At 38.2% G+C, this 18,619-nt stretch overlaps 1 protein-coding gene across 5 annotated transcripts in view; it reads left to right on the top strand.

Moving 5' to 3' along the window:
- Positions 1-18,619, top strand: part of VPS13B (vacuolar protein sorting 13 homolog B) — a 770,530-nt gene that overhangs the window by 596,530 nt on the left and 155,381 nt on the right. For 4 of the 5 annotated variants that reach the window (XM_044245211.1, XM_044245209.1, XM_044245213.1 and 1 more), the window contains exon 36: positions 6,260-6,655. In XM_044245211.1, the coding sequence (XP_044101146.1) occupies positions 6,260-6,655 (396 nt within the window). The remainder of the gene's footprint in view (positions 1-6,259; positions 6,656-18,619) is intronic. The other variant, XM_044245212.1, reaches the window with a different exon arrangement.

Below are 18,619 nucleotides of genomic sequence, written 5' to 3'. Positions count from 1 at the left end.
TTATGTCTCTGTTCTTAAGGTGTGTAGTTTTACTGTCTTTATCTGATCTTAGTATCAATAATGATGGTTTCATAAAATGGGTTGAGTAATATTCTTTCCTCTTCTATTTTCTGTGGCACAAAAAAATGAAGAAAAGAAGGATTTTCATAGTCCCTGTTGTGAGCACTAGAATTATCTTCCCATTTCCTGAAGCCAGAAATAGAGTTTCTCCTAGTATTCTGTCCTTACTTCTCGCCAGCTTTTAGGTTTTGAACTTTTAGATTTTGAACTGCGTTTAGCACAGGCTGTGGGATACAGAGGGAAAAATGACAAACTCACCTCCATTTTGGTAGTATTTTGCACTCTAATCATCTTCTGCAGTCTTCTGTTACCTTTACTTTTCAGTGTCCTCCAATAGCTATTTTGTTTTTAGGTTTTATAATTGCATGCTCTCCACTTTTGGATCTACATAGAGTGGGAGGGATAGGATTCTATCTTCCCTGGAATCCTTGAATAATTTTATTTTTAAAAGAGAGTATGCATGAGCCAGGGAAGGGGGGAGAGGGAGAGACAGAATCCTAAGAGGTTCCCTGCCCAGCCCAGAGGCCAATGTAGAGCTCCCATCTCACGACCCTGAGATCATGACCTGAGAAGAAATCAAGAGTCAGATGCTTAACTGACTGAGCTACCAAGGCACCCCTGGAATCCTTAAATAATTTCTTTTTTTAAAAAAGGGAACTGGCAACTAGCAAAGTGCAAGGTATATTAAATGTTTTTGCTTTGGAAGAAAAGGTTCAAAAAAAAAAAGCTGAAACATTCCTAAGCCTTGAAACTTCATTTATACTCACATTAGGAACTCAGAATGTCATGTGAGTAAATATGTTTTGGGATTTGTGTTCGTTTTTCTATTGATGAGTAACAGATTAAGCACAAATGTAGTGGCTTGCAGCAACACAAAATTATTATCTCGCAGTCCTCTAGGTCAGAAATCCAGGCCAGTGCAGATGGATTCTCTGCTTGGAATCTCACCAGGCAAAAATCAGGGTGTCAGTTCGGCTGGGCTCTAATCTGGAGGCTCCAGAGAAGAAACTCGGTCTAGTTGTTTGCATAATCCAGTTCCTTGTAGTTGTAGGATCGAGGTCCCTAACTCCTTGTTGGCTACCTCTCAGTTTAAGAGCCACTCATTCCTTCTCACATGACCCCCCCCCCCAATCCTCAAAGTAGCCATGGTATATAATAGAGCCCTTTTCAGGCTTCAGATGTCTCTGACTTCCCTTTCATATGCCTTTTAAAGGTTTTCTATATTTAGGCCTACCAAATCATTTCTGTCTGAAATTCACCTGGCCTAGGCTTTTTATCACAACTGCAAAATCCCTTCATAGCACAGCAGTACCTAAAGTAGTATGTGATTTGATCACTAAGGGAGAGGACTTGGGCAGGGGAGTCATCTTTAGAATTCTGCCTATGACAGAACCAGATTAGAATGTTCTGGGGTGCTCTTGCCTGAAGTGACCAGACATGTACTTGTGCTGAGTTGGAGGCCCAGTGCTGCATATTAATGATGAAAAATAGGCACTCACAGAACTTATTGATTGGCAGCAGATATAATCTCACAAAAAGATACTTGTGCAAGGCCAGGTTTGTGGACCAACTTCTGCAGAAACTGCTGAGCAGTACCCTGAACATTCAGCATTAGGTGAAAAAAGGGTCCAGTAGAAAAGGAGAAACACGAGCAAAGGCCTAGTGGTATGACATAGCAGGAACTGGGAGAAGCAGGCTCTATAAACTCTGATATTTCTGGAACCTTATTGTGTGAGGTGGGCAATGATGGCAGATAAAGAAAGGCAGGGCCTTTTTTTTCCATTCTAAAAGGAGCTTGGTCTTTTATACCATAGGTAAAGAAGAGCCAATAGAGAGTTTTAAATAGGAGTGAGCCAATCAGGATTGCATTTGAAGCAAATCATTTGGAAATTACTCTGGAGACTGTATTAGCAGGAATTGGTCTAGACAGAGAAATCATTCAGGAGGTTTTATAATAGCTGAACAATATCAAAGCCATGGAGGGAAAAAATGGGGACTGGCTGGAATGCTGGAGAGGAGATTGGATTCAAGCAATATTTTGGAAGTAAAATTGACAGAACTTAATCTTTGAATGGATTTGGACCAGGAAAAGAATATGAAATGGGTTTTAAAAAATCAGATTTCTGATTTGAGTCACCTGGTAGATTATAGAGCCATTAACTGAGACAGGGAATAGCGCATGTCCAAGAGGAATAAATGGAATGTTTTAGATAAAATGATTTGATGAGCCTAGGAGAGTTCAATAGGAAGGAAAAATTCATTCATTTTTTTCCTTCATCACATCATTAAATACCCACTTAGTTTAGTACTCACTGTGGACCAGACAGTAGCTTAGGCACTCAGAATACTAAGATGTAGGAGAGCCCATACTGTCCAGGAGCTCACAGTTCACTGGCCTGGGACAGATACATAAGAAGTTAACTCTAAAAATTATAATAAATAGGTGGCTGACAAGCCACTGTGCACAGGGTATTCTGGAAGCAGAGGATGGGCAGAATCTTCCTTGGCTGTAGGGTCAAGAAAGACTTCTGAAGGAACTGATTCAAGGACTAAGTCTCAAAGGGTGAGATAGGCAAAAAAACAGAGGTTTAAATGTTTTTTTCCTGTGTCACTGGGACCACAGTGATACCTGAGATAGGATCCTTGTCAAAGTGGTAGTCAAGCAACTCTCCGAAGATATGGCAGGTGTATATACATACCCTTCCACTAGTGCTTTAATAGTCTTCAGTTAGGGGAAGTGGATCCCTTTGGTTCAGCAGTTGGCTTAGGTGGCCATTTGGGCAACTTCCTGAATGGACCACTAAATTGGTTCTATGACTACAGAATGAACACTTCAGACTCTTAATTTAAGTCTGCGTGTTACAAATCCAGACCAAATTAGGTCGCTCTGGCCACCACATTTGAGTCTCCTATCTGCTGTAGCTTTTGTTTCGGTTTCCTCTTGTTCCTTTTGTCTCTTAAGATTGTCTTCTTTTTTGCATTGTTGTAAAGGTGGTATTATTTACTGTGAGGCCACAGAATTTGGAAACCCACATGAAAGGGTAGAGAGGCAGAACAAATAAATGTATGGCTTGTTTGAACCATCCAGTCCTCCTAAAGTATTTTGCCCACCAGCTTCTTTCAGTACTCCAAAATCTACAAATCAAAAATAATGCCTTTCAATGTGTGGGGCTGGTATAACCAGATACTTCCCTGAAGAAGAATAAAGTCGGGCCCCTTCCTCTCACAGTACTTACACTCACACAGTACTCAGGAGTTAGTGCACCAAAATCATAGACCTGGGGCACCTGGGTGGCTCAGTCAGTTAAGCATCTGCCTTCAGCTCAGATCATGATCGCAGGAAGGGATCTAGTCCTGCCTGCTCTGGCTGCCTGCTCAGCAGGGAGTCTGCTTCTCCATCTGCTCCTTCCCCCAACTTGTGCTTGCACACACACACTTTCCCTCTCTCTTTCACTCCCTCTCTTGCAAAAATAAATAAAATCTTTTGAAAAATAAGTCATAGACCTAAATGTAAGAGGTAAAACTATAAAACTTAGAAAAGAAAACTAAGTGTCAGTCTTTGTGACCTTGGGTTAGCAATGGTTTCTTAATATGACCCTGAAAGCACAAGCAAAATAATAAATAAATTGGACTTCACAAAAATTAAAGTTTTTTGTGCTACAGATAATACCTTCAAAAGCCTGAAAAGACCATCCACAGAATGAGAGGAAATGTTTGTGAATCCTGTATTTGGTAGGAACTTGTATCCAGAATATAAAGAACTCCTACAATTCAATAATAACTCCTATAATTCAATAACTCATTTTAAAATGAGCAAAGGATGTGAATAAACATTTTTCCAAGAATATATACATATGGCCAATAACCAAATAAAAAAGCACTCAACATCATTCATCATTAGGGAAATAGAAATCAAAATCACGGGGCGCCTGGGTGGCTCAGTGGGTTAATCCTCTGCCTTCGGCTCAGGTCATGGTCTCAGGGTCCTGGGATCGAGCCCCGCATTGAGCTCTCTGCTCAGCAGGGAGCCTGCTTCCCCCTTTCTCTCTGCCCGCCTCTCTGCCTACTTGTGATGTCTCTCTCTTTGTCAAATAAATAAAATAATATCTTTTAAAAAAAAAAAGAAAGAAATCAAAATCACAATGGGCTACTACTTCATACCCACTAAGATGACTGTAATCAAATATTACCCAGCAATCCCACTCCTAGGTAGATACCAAGAGAATTGAAAACATGATCACATAGGAGCGCCTGGGTGGCTCAGTGGGTTAAAGCCTCTGCCTTTGGCTCAGGTCATGATCCTGGGGTCCTGGGATCGAGCCCCACATCAGGCTCTCTGCTCAGCAGGGAGTCTCCTTCTCCCTCTCTTTCTACCTGTTGCTCTGCCTACTTGTGATCTCTGTCAAATAAATAAATAAATAAAATCTTTAAAAAAAAAAAACATGATCACATAAAAATTTACACATAAATGTTCATAATGTCATTATTTATAATAGCCAAAGAGTGGAGACGACTCAAATGCCCATTAACTGTTAGTGGATGAACAAAATGTGGTGTATCCATATTTGGGTGTGTTATTCAGCCACAAAAAGGAAGAAAGTACTAATGATATGTGTTTCAATGGGAATGAACCTTAAGAACTTTTACTACACTAACTAAAAGAAACCAGACCCACAAGGCAAGATATTATGTAATTCTGTTTATACAAAATGTCCAGGATAGGCAAATCTATAGAGACAGAAATTAGATTAGTGATTTCCTGAGGCTAGAGGTAGGGAATGTGTGGGGAGGGACTGCTAAGTGGTTTGGGATTATTTTTGTTGTGGTGATGATAATGTTCTGGAAGTAGATAGAGGGAAAAATTGCACAATCTTGTGAGTTTGCTAAAAACCATTGAACTGTACACTTTAAATAGGTAAATTCTATGGTGGGTGAGTTAACCTGTCGATAGGAGGTTTAAAAAAAAAAACCCAATTCCTTTAAGTTACTGTGTTTTTTCTGTTTAAGAAAATATGGGGAACAGGGAGCATTTGGGTATTACAAAGGGTGACTCAGATGTCTCATCCTTTCTGGTGGACACCTAGCCAGAAGCAGGACTCTCCGAGTTTTGCTGGACCCAATTAAAGAATCACATGAGAAGACACACTTTAAAAGAATTACCTCAGGGAACATGGATGGCCAGGAGAAAACTGTCAGGCGCTAACACCTGAGGAAGGTGAAAAGAGGTCCTCCTTATGAAGAATGATATAGAAACTAACTTTATCTGCTTAATAACCTTGCCATTAGCTTCATATGGGATTGTGTCTTATATATACTCGGTCTCCAGTGAAAAGAACACCTGTGAGGTTCAGTACACTCAAACATAGGCGAGACACAGCGTGCCAGGCACTGGGTATAAAGACATATGACATGCCCTGCCTTCACAACAATTATAGTCTTAGGTCTTACTGATAATGAAAACAGAAATAAGAAGGCAAAAACAGAAAAGAAAAGTTGGTCAGTTAAAAAAAAAAAAAAGCTGGTCAGTCTCTATGTCAGGTGCTGAGTAGCAAATAAGGACAACACCTGGTGTATGGTGCGTATAAAATGGACTGTAGGTTTGAAGAGATCTCCGTGTACACGTTATATTGGATGGGGTGTTTAAATGTTTTAGAATGCGGAATGTAGGGAACGATGTAAGGGACCCTCCTGGCTCTCAGCAGGACACAAAGGGGAAGCAAAGCTTTTCTACATACACTTGATCAGGAAATGGGGCAGAGAAGGCTACTTCAGCTAGTCAGTTGGACAGATATTTATTGACACTGTATTTGTGTCAAACATTGTGCTGGATCCTAGGGGAAGTCTTTTTACCTTGGAAGAAAGAATGGCAGTTCCAGTAACAAACTAAAACAGCTGCTTAATTTTGGCTCAGAGTGGGAGGGCGGAAATAGATGTCCATGCATGGCCTTCACCCTATCAGGAACAGTCACATGGATTGAGACACAATGGAAGGCATGCGAGTAGTCCAGGGAAAGTGGTCCTTCAAGTAACTACATGGGAAGAACAGTTAGATGACGAGTAAAAGAATTCCAACACCTGACATCCTAATGAGTCCATCGTACAAGTGTGGGGAGACTTAAACAGGAGCTTGACAGGGAAGCAAGGGTTTCTATTCAATGACAGAGCTTCAGTAATTTTCTTCTCTTTTTCAATTCTATAGCAGACATCAACTTGGACATATCAAAGCCTTTGAAAGCAAACCTGAGTTTTACCAAGTTGGATCAGATAAACAATTTATTAAAGAAGATAAGAAGTACACACAGCAAAGAGACATCAGCGCCATCAGACACTTCACTGAATAAGGATGAGTTTCCAACCTCAAAATGTTACCGTGGAAAATTTTCGAAATCTAAAGTTCATGGTGATGGAACACAGAAGATTCCATTTCAAGAAAACATGTGGAGAACTGTTTCTTGCTTTCAGAAAATTTCTGTCCATACTACTCAGATTGTGGTCTCCATGGAAACTGTCCCCCATCCTAGTAAACCATGCCTGTTAGCGTCTTTGTCAACCCTCAGTGGAAGCCTTAATGTCAAAGCAACACAGAAAATACCTGGTAAGTCAGAGAAAGGGCGAGAGGGAGATGATAATATGGTTTGTTGGCATCTGAAAATGTGTAATTTTAAAGATTCATATTATGTAGAGTTGAAAGGGGTTTTTTTTGTTCTTTTTTTTTTAGAGGTTAAAAGTTTTAAGGACCATTACAGAGGGGGACATTTTTTGTGATCTTATTTTAAGAGCTAAGTTTGTAACAAATCCTTTGAACCTAAATATTTTATCACCTTAAATGAATCTGTTGGTATCCATCTCTTCGGGTATGTTCCTACAAATGTCTTTAAAATCATCCACTTCTGAATTCCTTTTTACCTAAAATAGCATAGTGGAACAGTAGAGTATCAAGTTTTGTGAACCCTCAGAGCAGTGTTTCTTGAAGCATGGTCGCAGAACCAACAGCATCAGCATTACCTAGGAACTCGTTAGAAATGCCAGGTTTCAGACCCCACTCCTGACCTACTGAATCGAGAACTCTGGGCGTGGAGGCCAGAAATCTGTGTTGCAAAAGCTCTACAGATGATTCTAATGCACTATATGAAGTTACTGGTAACAGTTTATTTAAAAAGAGAGAAATTGTTCAGGTGGCAGCTATGGTACACAAAGTGTAGCAAAAACCAAGGTTCAACTTGGCAAGGACAATGCCATTGACCATGCCAGCAGTACCTGGAAGAGAAGGGCTATGCTTCAGTACCTAGCCTAGCACAGGGTGGTGTGGGGCTCTGCAAACTGGATGGCGTTAATGGGTGGAGAGGTGAGAAATTAACAGGCATCTACCTTTTTCTCTTTTGTTACCATGACGGAAATGTTAATTTGCTTTTTCACACTGAAAAATGGTAGGTAGAAGGAATTGGAGGAGGGGAAGAGAAAAGACAAGGTACAGGTGGGAAGTAGCAGTTTTCAGTCACAGAACCTGCTACTGGAGGAGTCCAGGGCACAATGCCAGAAATTCTACTTTGAAAGGCAAAAGTAGCATAAAGGAAACCTTTTTTCCCACTTTAATTTGCAGGAAAGAATTGGGGCTAGAGGGATGGTGTAGGGGATAAAGTAAATCCGAAAACTCTCTGTAACTTAGTTGCTTACTAAAAAGTGGTGAAGTGGCAGCTGGAGACCCCCCGGAACATAGTTCCATATAGCCAGTTTGGGCACAGTAGTTTAAGAGATAAAGGAAACGTTTTATGGTTGAGAAGTATGAATTTTAGGCCAAAAAGTAGATGATTTATTTCTTTCTCACCAGAAATATTTGTGACCAAGCCAGCTAAAAGCACTGTATTTTTTTTTTATTGTCTTAAAAGTTAGAAATGAAAAATGTAAGGTCCATGGGACATGAAAGACTATGAAACACTGGAGGCTGCAGTGTCTGATTTATCCACAAATAAATTGCAACCCAGACAACACTGACCGGTTCCCACGCCTTTGCAGTTGTACCTTAATCATAGCAGGGAAAGGTTAGGATGCAAACAGAGGGGAAGAATTTAAATGGACTGTCCTCAATTCTAGGTCCTATTCTGTCTTGTTTTATTCGTTTGCTACTCATATTTTACCCACTTTTAATGGTGTCTGTCCTCAATAAACATCCCTATAATGTCGTTAAAATCCTCTCACTGAGCTCCACAAGATAGCGGACTCATTCTGCTTTTGTAGCTTGTTTTTTTTTCGCCCCCTTCATCCTGGAAAAACTACATACCCCATCCCTTTTACAATTATGCCCTTCAATCTAGTTAAACACAGAAACAGAAACTATAGCTCCTACAAAGACAGATTGTATACAAGTGTAATGTGTGGTGTCCAACAAACGTTCTCAAGGAGTTACTTGTGTCAACAAACCAAACCAAATTGAAGTTAGCTATTTAATGGGAACAATTTTATTATGAGAACATAACGAATGCCAAATCTGTTTTCTCTACATTTCTTCTTCATGGAGCAGCATGCCCAGTTTAAAAAGATAACAACGTTAGCAAGATAATCATTAATTATAATCAAATAAAATAAGAGTATGTTAAGTTCTAGCTATTGCTAATGGCTGATTTCAGGGAAATTATAATTGCAAGATTATCACATATTTTTCAAAAATTAATTTATAGCTTAGCAAAACTTTTTAAAAGCCAAATATCATTTTGAAGCCTTGAACATTAATTTCATTATATAGTTGAATACCTTAAAAAGTCATGCTTTTCAACCTGGATAAAATATACTCAAATATACATGCAAGATATGTTTTTGATGAGTGGTAAAAAGTATCCCTCACACCCCCCCCCAAAAAAAACCCTCCTACCAGTAGTTATATTTCTTTTTGTATTCTGCAAGTGACATCGTTCTGCATTGAACTAAACTCTTTTATAGTATATCTTAGAACTGAACCGAGTTAATGTCAGATTTTTATAGTTTGAATCCAATACAGAAATACCTAACTGTGTCTTTGATTTTACAGTTTATATAACTATTGTGACCATCTGCAGCAGCTGCACTTTTCAAATTATTTGCTGAACCAAATTGAGCACAGTGACAAAAGTAGTCATCTCAGATGTACTATTAAACAGAGAGAGAAAAAGGAGCTTTGCCTTGGTACAGTATAGCCATCTGCTGTACAGATGTTATTGTATAGAATGACTTAAGATAAAATAATTGTAGAAAATTTTCATTAAAACCTCAACAATTTGCACTTGTTTATGCGAATCTGCATAACTCCCCAATGAGACAACACACTTGGGGTTTCTTTGGTTCTCACTCACTTTCCCTTTGATCCTTTTTGATGTGCTGACTTTAATAAACACAGTCAAAAACACTGCAAAAACATCATGGAAAAAACTACAAAGGAACAATTATAGCAGCAGAAACTACTCTAATCCCTAACTTACGCAAGCTATTTTTAGTGAAATATTTTTTTTAACACTCTTTATGTGACAATGTTATATAAACAGGGTAAAACAGTCCTTTCCAGATGAGTTTTAATTTAGGAGCTGAAATAGATTTGTAATGCCAGAGGAATCTTATGTTCTAAGTAATATTTAGAGAAACACAATGGGGAATGTGTTGTAGGCATGTTTCCTCGCTTCTGAAAGGTACAAAAAATATTTGAGTTCGTTTAATGATTGTATTTTTTATCATCGAAACTGTCATAAGCTTATGGGAAGAGTATGGGGGAAAGGGAATAATAAAAGCATGAGAAAGGAAGGTTAAACTTCTTCCCAAGACACTGGCAATACACTTAAATCTAGGATGGTTTCATATTCATTTACTGGTTTTTGCAACAAAATATGTACAAATTATTTTCTGAAATGTTCTCATCATTTGAACCAATATGAAATGGTTGAATATTTTCAATTTAAAAAAGAAAAAAAAATCCACAAGTTCTTCTTAGCCTTCTGTACTATGCTGTGACCCTAAACTATTAGAGTTCCAAGGGACTTAATTTTTTTCCAAATTGTACTCTGCAGATGCTAGGGTAACAACAATTTATAATAACCTAACTCATTTCTGCTAGAATACTTATGTTCTCCCATATGTCTTTGGTAAAATGACTCAGAAGTTCTGATTCTAGTAGACGTAGTGCTTTGATTTTTTCAGTTGGTATATAATACTGAAAAAAAAAATAACAAAATGAATCGCATTTAGAGATTCTATCTTATTTTCAGAAACATTTTTATTTCGGAAAGGCTGATAGTCTTTCTTTTGCTATCTATTAAATCCATCCCATTCTGTAGTGTGTTCTTTTAAAAACGACCCCCTTCCCCCCACCTACACACATAACACAATCTTTTTTTGCCGTTTGAAGTATGTCGTTTTGGAGAAACCATAAGTATATAGCTATAAATTGTGAACACAGTGTAGCACTTTCCACAGGCAGGGTGGGGAGTGAGCTGCAGACTTTAGCTCCCCTTGTCAGAGTAAATTATGGCTCTATTAGGGCGGCACTCCTTTAGATTTTGGCAAAGGAGGGTACACGATTCAGGCTGTGGAATGGCTATGTTTTAGGCTGCCTCGCTGTTGCTCAGGGACACTTAGATTAGCAAACTCCATGGAGATAAGAAAAAGGGAAATGGGATATGAACAAGTTCAGTGACACAAAGGATTGGGGGAAAAGCCTAAGTGAGGCCATCTTGGTTCTCATTTTAGTCAGAAATTGGAGAAAGTTGCAAGGATCCCCTATCCATAGGCACTTAGGGGACTTGTCATCCATGGCAGAAAACAATGAGCTGAACTTCTTCTGGTCAAAGAGCTGTCGTTTAAATAGCTTTCACCATCCCCGCCTCTGTCATCCAGATGCACTTATCTATGTGTATAAACAAAAATAGAGAGAAAGAAAGCATAGCCGCATTATTTTTCACATAGACAAATGCCTCTTCTCATGTTCACCAAATTCAAGAGCAATAAAACATAAAGAAAAAAAGTTCTTTTTCATGTACTGAAAAAATGAAATCTGGTCATTAATTGATACAAAGTGGAGCTCCAGCTTTTCATTCCATAGTTAACTGGATCTCCTGAGGAAAATCTCTTAAGGCCTTGTCATAGCTGTTGGATGCGGCAGAAATGCAAGTAAGCCTAAGGGGAAATAAAACATTAAATTAGATATGACTACCTAAAATAATATGTCACAACAGCAAGCCATTTACAACACCCCAAAGACTTTTGTTACTTTTAAGAAATAGCTTCTCTTTCCAGTGCCTGAACAATAGGAGATGAGTGCTCTGACAGTTAAAGCCAGAGGACACACTTGACTTTCAAGCTGCCACTGAGGATTGAAGTGGAGGCACAGCTTGTAGACAGCTATACAAATCACTAACAAACCTTAATGAATATTGGGTGTGGGCATCAGGGTCCTGTCATTTTTGACACTATATCCCAAGTAGCATAAACCCAACACTCAAGGAAAGGTGGGGACCTCATCGGGTCTGTAACATCTGGGATTTTATTTGTCATTTTGGCATACCCCGCAAGCGCAAAAGAAAGAGTAAAAGGGGATTATCTTGACAATGAAATGAGTTACTGAATCTTGTGATAATGAAAAGCAGAAGAATTCTAATGCCTTTCTATAGTCCCTGAGGTAGAGGTGCGTTTATAGTTTTGCAGAAGTAAAATGGAGGCAGGCAGAACAGATGGCCTAGAGTCTGTGAAACATGACACCCCTCACCCCACAACTGAGTACCACTATTAATCCTGGTCTGATTCTCTCTTATTACTTTATAACAAGGTTCAAAGTTGCTACTGATGAACTAGTGTGTCCCTCTTACTTTACTCCTAAATTACCTATAGATTATGGATTCTCTTCAGCAGTGATATTTTCCTGTGTATACTGAGGACTGTTGAGACATTCAAAAGAAGTAGAATAGGAAGTTCTAAAAATTAAATGAGAAATAAAGAAAAAAAAGTAAAATTCTCATTACTTTTTTCCAAACTAGTATTTCGTATTGTTTCTCTAATATGGTGGGAAATAAAAATCATAAATGTATAAGATTCTGTCTGGGGGTGTAATTCTCTTGTCCTCTTCTTAGAAAAATCACACACAATGGAGAAGAAATCCCACCATGCAAATTTTGTTCCCCTTATTGTAATTACTACATACAATAATATATGATTAGCTGGATTTTGGATAATAATAGGTAATATTAATACTATTATCTTTGATCTTTTTTCACACCCTTAGAGAGGTAACAGATCAGGAATATTTGATTTTTTTTTTTTTTAAGTCAAAAAACCTACTGGGAGATGAATGCTGTTCAGACACATTTACTGGGATACTTAAATATTTCTGTTTCAAAAGCTTTGTGCATTTTTTAAAATGTCTTACATGATTATTATTCTTTACATACATTTTTTGTTTTAGTGCTAGGTGGTCACTGTAGCTGCTTTGGATTCTAACAGGAAACCTTTAAAATACATAGGATAGTTACTTTAGAAATGAAGATGATAACTGCTCAGTTGCATTTCTGATGTGTTAAAAATCCTCTAATAAGCAAACAGCTTCAGATGTCAAGCACTGTCATGTGCTCTGTGTAGTGAACATCGTGTACCTGCCCAGCCTTTCGTAGAGGGAGATGAGCTCATCTCAGAGAGATAACCATCTCTGACTTTTTCTTCTGATTCATCATCGACCTGAACTCCATTTGAACCTTGTTAGACAAAAAACAAGCAGAATTCCTGGCCCAAACTATAAAATATAATTAAGCCCTTTTGAAATGATGTGTAAAAGAACATTGCTGTACCCCCACTTATAACCACTACCACCACCACAACCAATAAAGTTAAATCAAGCACTGCCTGTAATGGATTAAAATAATAAATGTTCCTGGATTTCAGTGTTTGAAGTACTTGAAGAAAACAGGCTCCCAGCAGCCCGGGTAGCTGAATGCAGGAGAGACATTTATTAATGACGAGTTCAAGGATTGGCCTGTTTAAGATCATTACTTTCTGTTTACCGTGTGTTACACATCTTTTATATTTTTTACACAGCCCACATGTGTCCACATGCAATAATGAAAGCTTTTTTTCCAAAAAAGAATTGTTAATTGTGTAAATATGGTTCTCTTGGGGAATGTGAAGTCTTCATAGGACTCTGCTTCCTCCTAATGAGAAATCCAGGACAATTATACTCTTCCAAGTATATCCACCTTCAATCTTGTCTCTAGCCACATTGGTCTAGTTCTTCCTATTGTTTTTAGTTACCAGATTCTAAGCTTAATCTAGACTGCTAGAAAACTGTTGGCCTTAGGTTCGATACGTTAGAGTTGTGTCCCATTGCATTGGACTTTGTATGTTTTAAGTAATATAGGAAAAAAAATGCTCTTTATTTCTTTTCCTAGTTTTCACAAAGGTATGGTAAAGAATGATTTTTCTAGTTTTAGGTACATTTGGGAAGGGGAAAGGGCAACTGATAAAAATTTCCAATATATACCTTTTTAAAACAATGTTCTATAGATGGGAGAAAAAAGGGCCTTTGAGACAACACAAATACTATCAGTTGACATGAAGATATCTCACTGCAAAGTGCTGTTAGAGAAGAAAGTTTCCAGTCCCAGTAATTAGGTGAACTCAGTAGCCTCTCCTCTGCATCTTAATGGTAGCACCCTATAGGTCAGTAGTAGGTGAAATGAACAAGAACTATTGTAGCCCTCCATGCTGGGACAGTGGAAAAAGTGAAGATTAAGAGGAAATCTCTCTCCCTCACTCTACTGAACTTGTGACAGCATTTAGTTTTGTCTGTGGTCACAGCATATTGCCCTCCCATCCACATAAGCCATGAGTAGGCTATTTGCTAGGAAAGTTTCTGGCATAGCAACATTGTCAGTGATGAGTGACTGAGGACACATCTAAATGTTCTTTTACTTTCTGGCTGGGCGTCTGGACCTGTAGGCTATGTTGGCATAACATACTGAGGCCATGCAGGACAGCTGGGGACGGGAAAAAGCATTTATTCACAACCCTGTTGCCAGTTGGAAAAATGAAATTACTAAGAGCTAACTAAATAGCAGTAGTTTTTATAGAGCAACCTGGTTGCTGGAAGGAGGCAGACAGAATCTGAATCCTAGCCTTGCTACTTACTGGCAGTTGATGGTGGTAAAAGTTACAACACAGCTCATTTCCGAAATGAAGACAAAAATACTGAATTCACAGGCCTGCTGAAAGGATTAGGTGAGATAATGTACTCAGAATACCCTACACATTCCTTGGCACAAATGTATTAAATTCCTCAATAAATATTGGTCTTTTTTGTATCTTCCTTCCCTTCCCTCTCTCAGCACCATGTGAATGCTGAAGTCATAGGTCATTAAATTTTTGAGTTACAAGTTATCTTAAAGATCATCCTTTTCTTTATCAAGAACCCTTTTTTATCTTATTCTCTTGTAGATCTCATGATCCAAAAACACTGCATTTAGGATGAGATAGCTAACATAACTACACCAACTCGATATGACTGTAACCAAAAAGAAAAATTTACTGCACTTCCAAGCTTGTTTCAGATAGATTCATGATTTCTTTCGGGGTCTTTGAAATATGGAAAATACTTCATGAACCACCCTTGGTTCCACCCTATGTGGAACTCTCTCTGGTCAAAGAACCCTGGGTGGAGGCCCACTGAGCTAATCCTAACTCCCCCCTTAAGCTAAGGGTGAAAGATTAAGTGATTTGCCCAGCGATATTCTGAGATGGAGTGAGGGCTAGAACATGTCTCCAGGCTTTTGATTGGTCACTTATATCAGTCTTAAAACACCTGGATTATGCAGATCAAGACGAATTTCTAAGCAATTGTAGTAAATTGTTAAGCAAGTCATTTTGCTTTCAACACTGTTTGAGGAAGTTTATACCAATTCTTCCATCCATGTAACTTACTTTAAAAAAAGTTTGGTTCACAGCAGTTTCCTCACATAATTAAATTAACCAGCTACCGTATTCATCTAAGGAACTTTTGAAGTGTGTATTTACTGTTGTTTCTTCCTCTGTAAGAAGGTTGCTATACACGTTCCAGTATGCATGGTCGGATCTGCCGGTCTGGTTATAAGAAAGAGAGAGAGAGAGAGAAAGGAAGGAAGGGAGGGAGGAAGGAAGGAAAAAAAAAGAAATGGCTACATGGTCCAGTCAAGTTTTATTTTTCTAATAAACTGACACAACTGTGACAGTTGGAGAGGAAGAAAGAGGCAAAGCTTATCCTCCATTACCCTTTTTGGTATTTTTAGTTTAGTTTTCCTAGAATCTGAGAGTTCTAAAAAATTTCTCAAAAAATACCTCTCCCAGACAAAGACCAGATAAAAATAACCAGCTTGTCGACATTTTCATCTTTGATGAGTAATTCCCTCTTAATTTATGTGAAAGAAAAAAAAGAAGTCCCATTTCTGTTACTTGTCATTTTATTATGGCCAAAAGAAGAGGTTTGTGTTAGAGCCTTAGAGCAGGAGGATGGCGGGTGGGGGGGCGGTTATTCAACAGTGAGGACTGGGTGAGAGTACATGGGGATTGGAAACCCCACCCATGGCAAATCATCAGATGGGATGGGATACATGTTAGCAAGAGGACCACCCGGTTAGGCTAGACTTTGTAGTAAATTTGTTCAAGAGCATCAGCAGCACTTTCAACATAAATGTAGTTCTCTAACAGCTTTGTTTTGTTCTGTTTCATATATTTATCTTGTGCTATATTTTAGTTTATATTAATCTTATGCTACATTTTAGTTTACTACATTAATAGGTACAAACATATAGGCATATTATAAAATAGAATGTAATTAAATACAATCTGATCAACTTACATATTCTGATGGGGTTGGGGACAAGGTTTATTTATTTTGTTCATGGTTAAAGTACTCAACTGCCATTTTTTTAGTATATGTGCTGCCGAAGCGAGCACTCCACTGCCATTTTTTAATGTACTTTAACATAATTAGTTGAAGGAACTAGAAATGAGAAGAGTTTTAATCATCTCTTTATGAACCATACTTAAATTTTTTTGGTTATCTCTTTATGGATCATCTCTTCGTAGGTCTTTATAAAAGTTTGTTTCTTCCTCACTTTTTCAGGCACCCTGATGCTTCACTATTACGCAAGTTGACCTGTAGCTGTATCTAACCCATGTTTGCTGATTTTCTGGTAGCCTTAGATTATTTCCAGCTGTATAAAAAAATACCTGAATGTGTTTTGCTAGCACATGTCATCACTGAGTACTCTTCCTCATGACATACAGAAGCCCTGATTCAGATTGTGTTTTGCACAGTCAGCATGTAGAGAATAGGAGCCTTACCAAGTGTCTAGTAGAGACTGACGATGCAGAGCTGGCAGCATTTTGTAAACATTCTCCAAAACAAGTGGTTTGCATTTATTAGTCTTCCGAAGGAGGATTTGAAAGGTCATGAAACTACTTGTTCCTTGAACTAAATTTTTACACTCAATGAAAAGTATGTCAGTATGCAAACAAAGCAAGATTATTTCTGTTTATGGTACCAGTTGTTTCTGAAACTGCTTCTCAATGTTGTTACACCTCATTTAATTTAATTAAATATCTGCCATTAGTTAGCTAGGGCTGAAATTAAAAATATAAACACAGATTTTTGAAAGAGGCCAATGGAAAAATCAGGCAGAAAAGCATTCTTTTGAATGGAAGGAAGTAGAAGAGGTTATAGACTCGGTCAAAATGACCTGATCACACAATTGCTAAATGCAGTGTGGGGTACTGGATTGGATCCTGGAACAGGAAAAGGACATGAGGGGAGTAATGTGAAATTCAAATGAGGTCTATAAATTGAGGTTAACTTACCGGCTTTTGAAAATCATATTATAGCTTACGAAAGTTAGCTTATGTAATTGTTAACTTGAAGGGAAGCTGAGTGAAGAGTATCCACTTTGCTGTAAAAGCCTAATATTATTTCGAAGTTAAAAGATTTTTAAAATGACCTGATAAGTGTTTGAGTAACTTTACTAATATTCATGCTTTAAAAGTTTAAGCGACCATTTAAAATCTTACATTTCCACAGCATAGTTCTTTAATTTTTTTTCTTCTCTCTATATTGTTTTTGGAAATTTAGGAGGCGAACGAACAGTTCAGAAGATGTAAAGGATAACCTATATATTTGCCAGCTGAAACAAACGTAAACGTATTGTCCTATTTGCAGTGTATGCACACACTCACACACACACACACACACGTACACAGAGAGATAAAATGAGGTAAAATGTCACAAAATCATGTGGCCTTTTCTAGCGCTAAGAAGATAGCTCTTTATAGTTTTTACATGTAGTCATTTTATCCAACAGCGCATTCATAGTCCACTAGGAAGGAGACGAACACATTCCTTAATGCACTTTCTGTTGCCATTTCTAACAGATTTGAAATGTCTAAGTATCCAGTTTACATGAACTCTTGAGTATTCTCCATGGCCCTGGGTGTATGTGTGTGGTTGTACATAAAACAAGATTCATTTCATCCCAAGGAAGGTATTTAGCATGTTTCCTGATGAAAAAACAAACAGGAGAGGATGATGTCCCATAGGCTAGCTTCTCACAGAGTGAAAGAAAGGGAAAAGGAAAATTAATAATGGGTCCCAGGGATTATTTTCATATTTTGTGGTAAAAGTGTGAAGTTTGGTTTACCATTTATAAATGACCCTTTGTGAAATTTATCACCACTCTTTATTATTAAGTGATCATCATCATCTCTTATTACTGGTCATTTATTCCAAGATTAAAACCACTTGAACTAACACTTTTTTATTATTTTGTTGTAGCTTTTTTAAAAAAAAAAAGAATAGCAGGAGTTTTTCAAAAGGGAACAGAGACTCTGTTTTAAACTTAAAAGCTGGTACTTGTGGGCAACCCTTTCTGTGGTGGCACCAGTAACCGGAACCCCTTACTGAGGAGCAAAGCCGCAGCCCACTGGTGTGTGTAGTCAGTGTGCTGGGCCAATGGGCATGTGGGGGATGGGTTAAATCAGTTGCATAAGCTTCCCAAGCGAACCACACCTCATTTCCTTGTAGGTGTATGGCACAGAAGAACAGAGAAGGGGGCAGAAAGGACCAAGCAGGGCACATTTATGTCTGTGCCTTTGGACATAGACTTATGTCTATGCCTGTGCTCTGTCCTCACTGCCAACATAAGCGTCTTCCATTCCCTTTGGCCCCTGTGTGTTTAAGCAAGTCCACAATCCGTGCTGCTAGACCTGCGATAGAGGCAAGTTCAAACTGTAAAAGGATGACAGAGGTTTAAGAAGAGAGTGAGAAGTAGACTTATTATTGGGGAAAAGAAAAGAAAAAAATGACAAGAGACTTAAATATAGGTACACAAATACTTGATTAGAGTGAAAGAATTAACAGTACAAAGAAGAATACAAAGCAAAAAAAAAAAAAAGATTTGTTTGATAGTAGGGAAATGTCCCTGTTTTTTAACAGTGTCAATATTACACATGATGTTGGTTGTTTTTTCCCCTCTAGTACTTCCTGAGATCTTGGAACTTGAGGCTGATAAATTGCCAAGGAAAAATCTGGTGT

This window comes from Neovison vison, chromosome 4 (assembly GCF_020171115.1).
Source record: "Neovison vison isolate M4711 chromosome 4, ASM_NN_V1, whole genome shotgun sequence".
NCBI classification, from domain to species: domain Eukaryota; kingdom Metazoa; phylum Chordata; class Mammalia; order Carnivora; family Mustelidae; genus Neogale; species Neogale vison.
The sequence above is the reverse complement of the archived record's forward strand: the minus strand, read 5'-3'. Positions and strand labels throughout refer to the sequence as shown.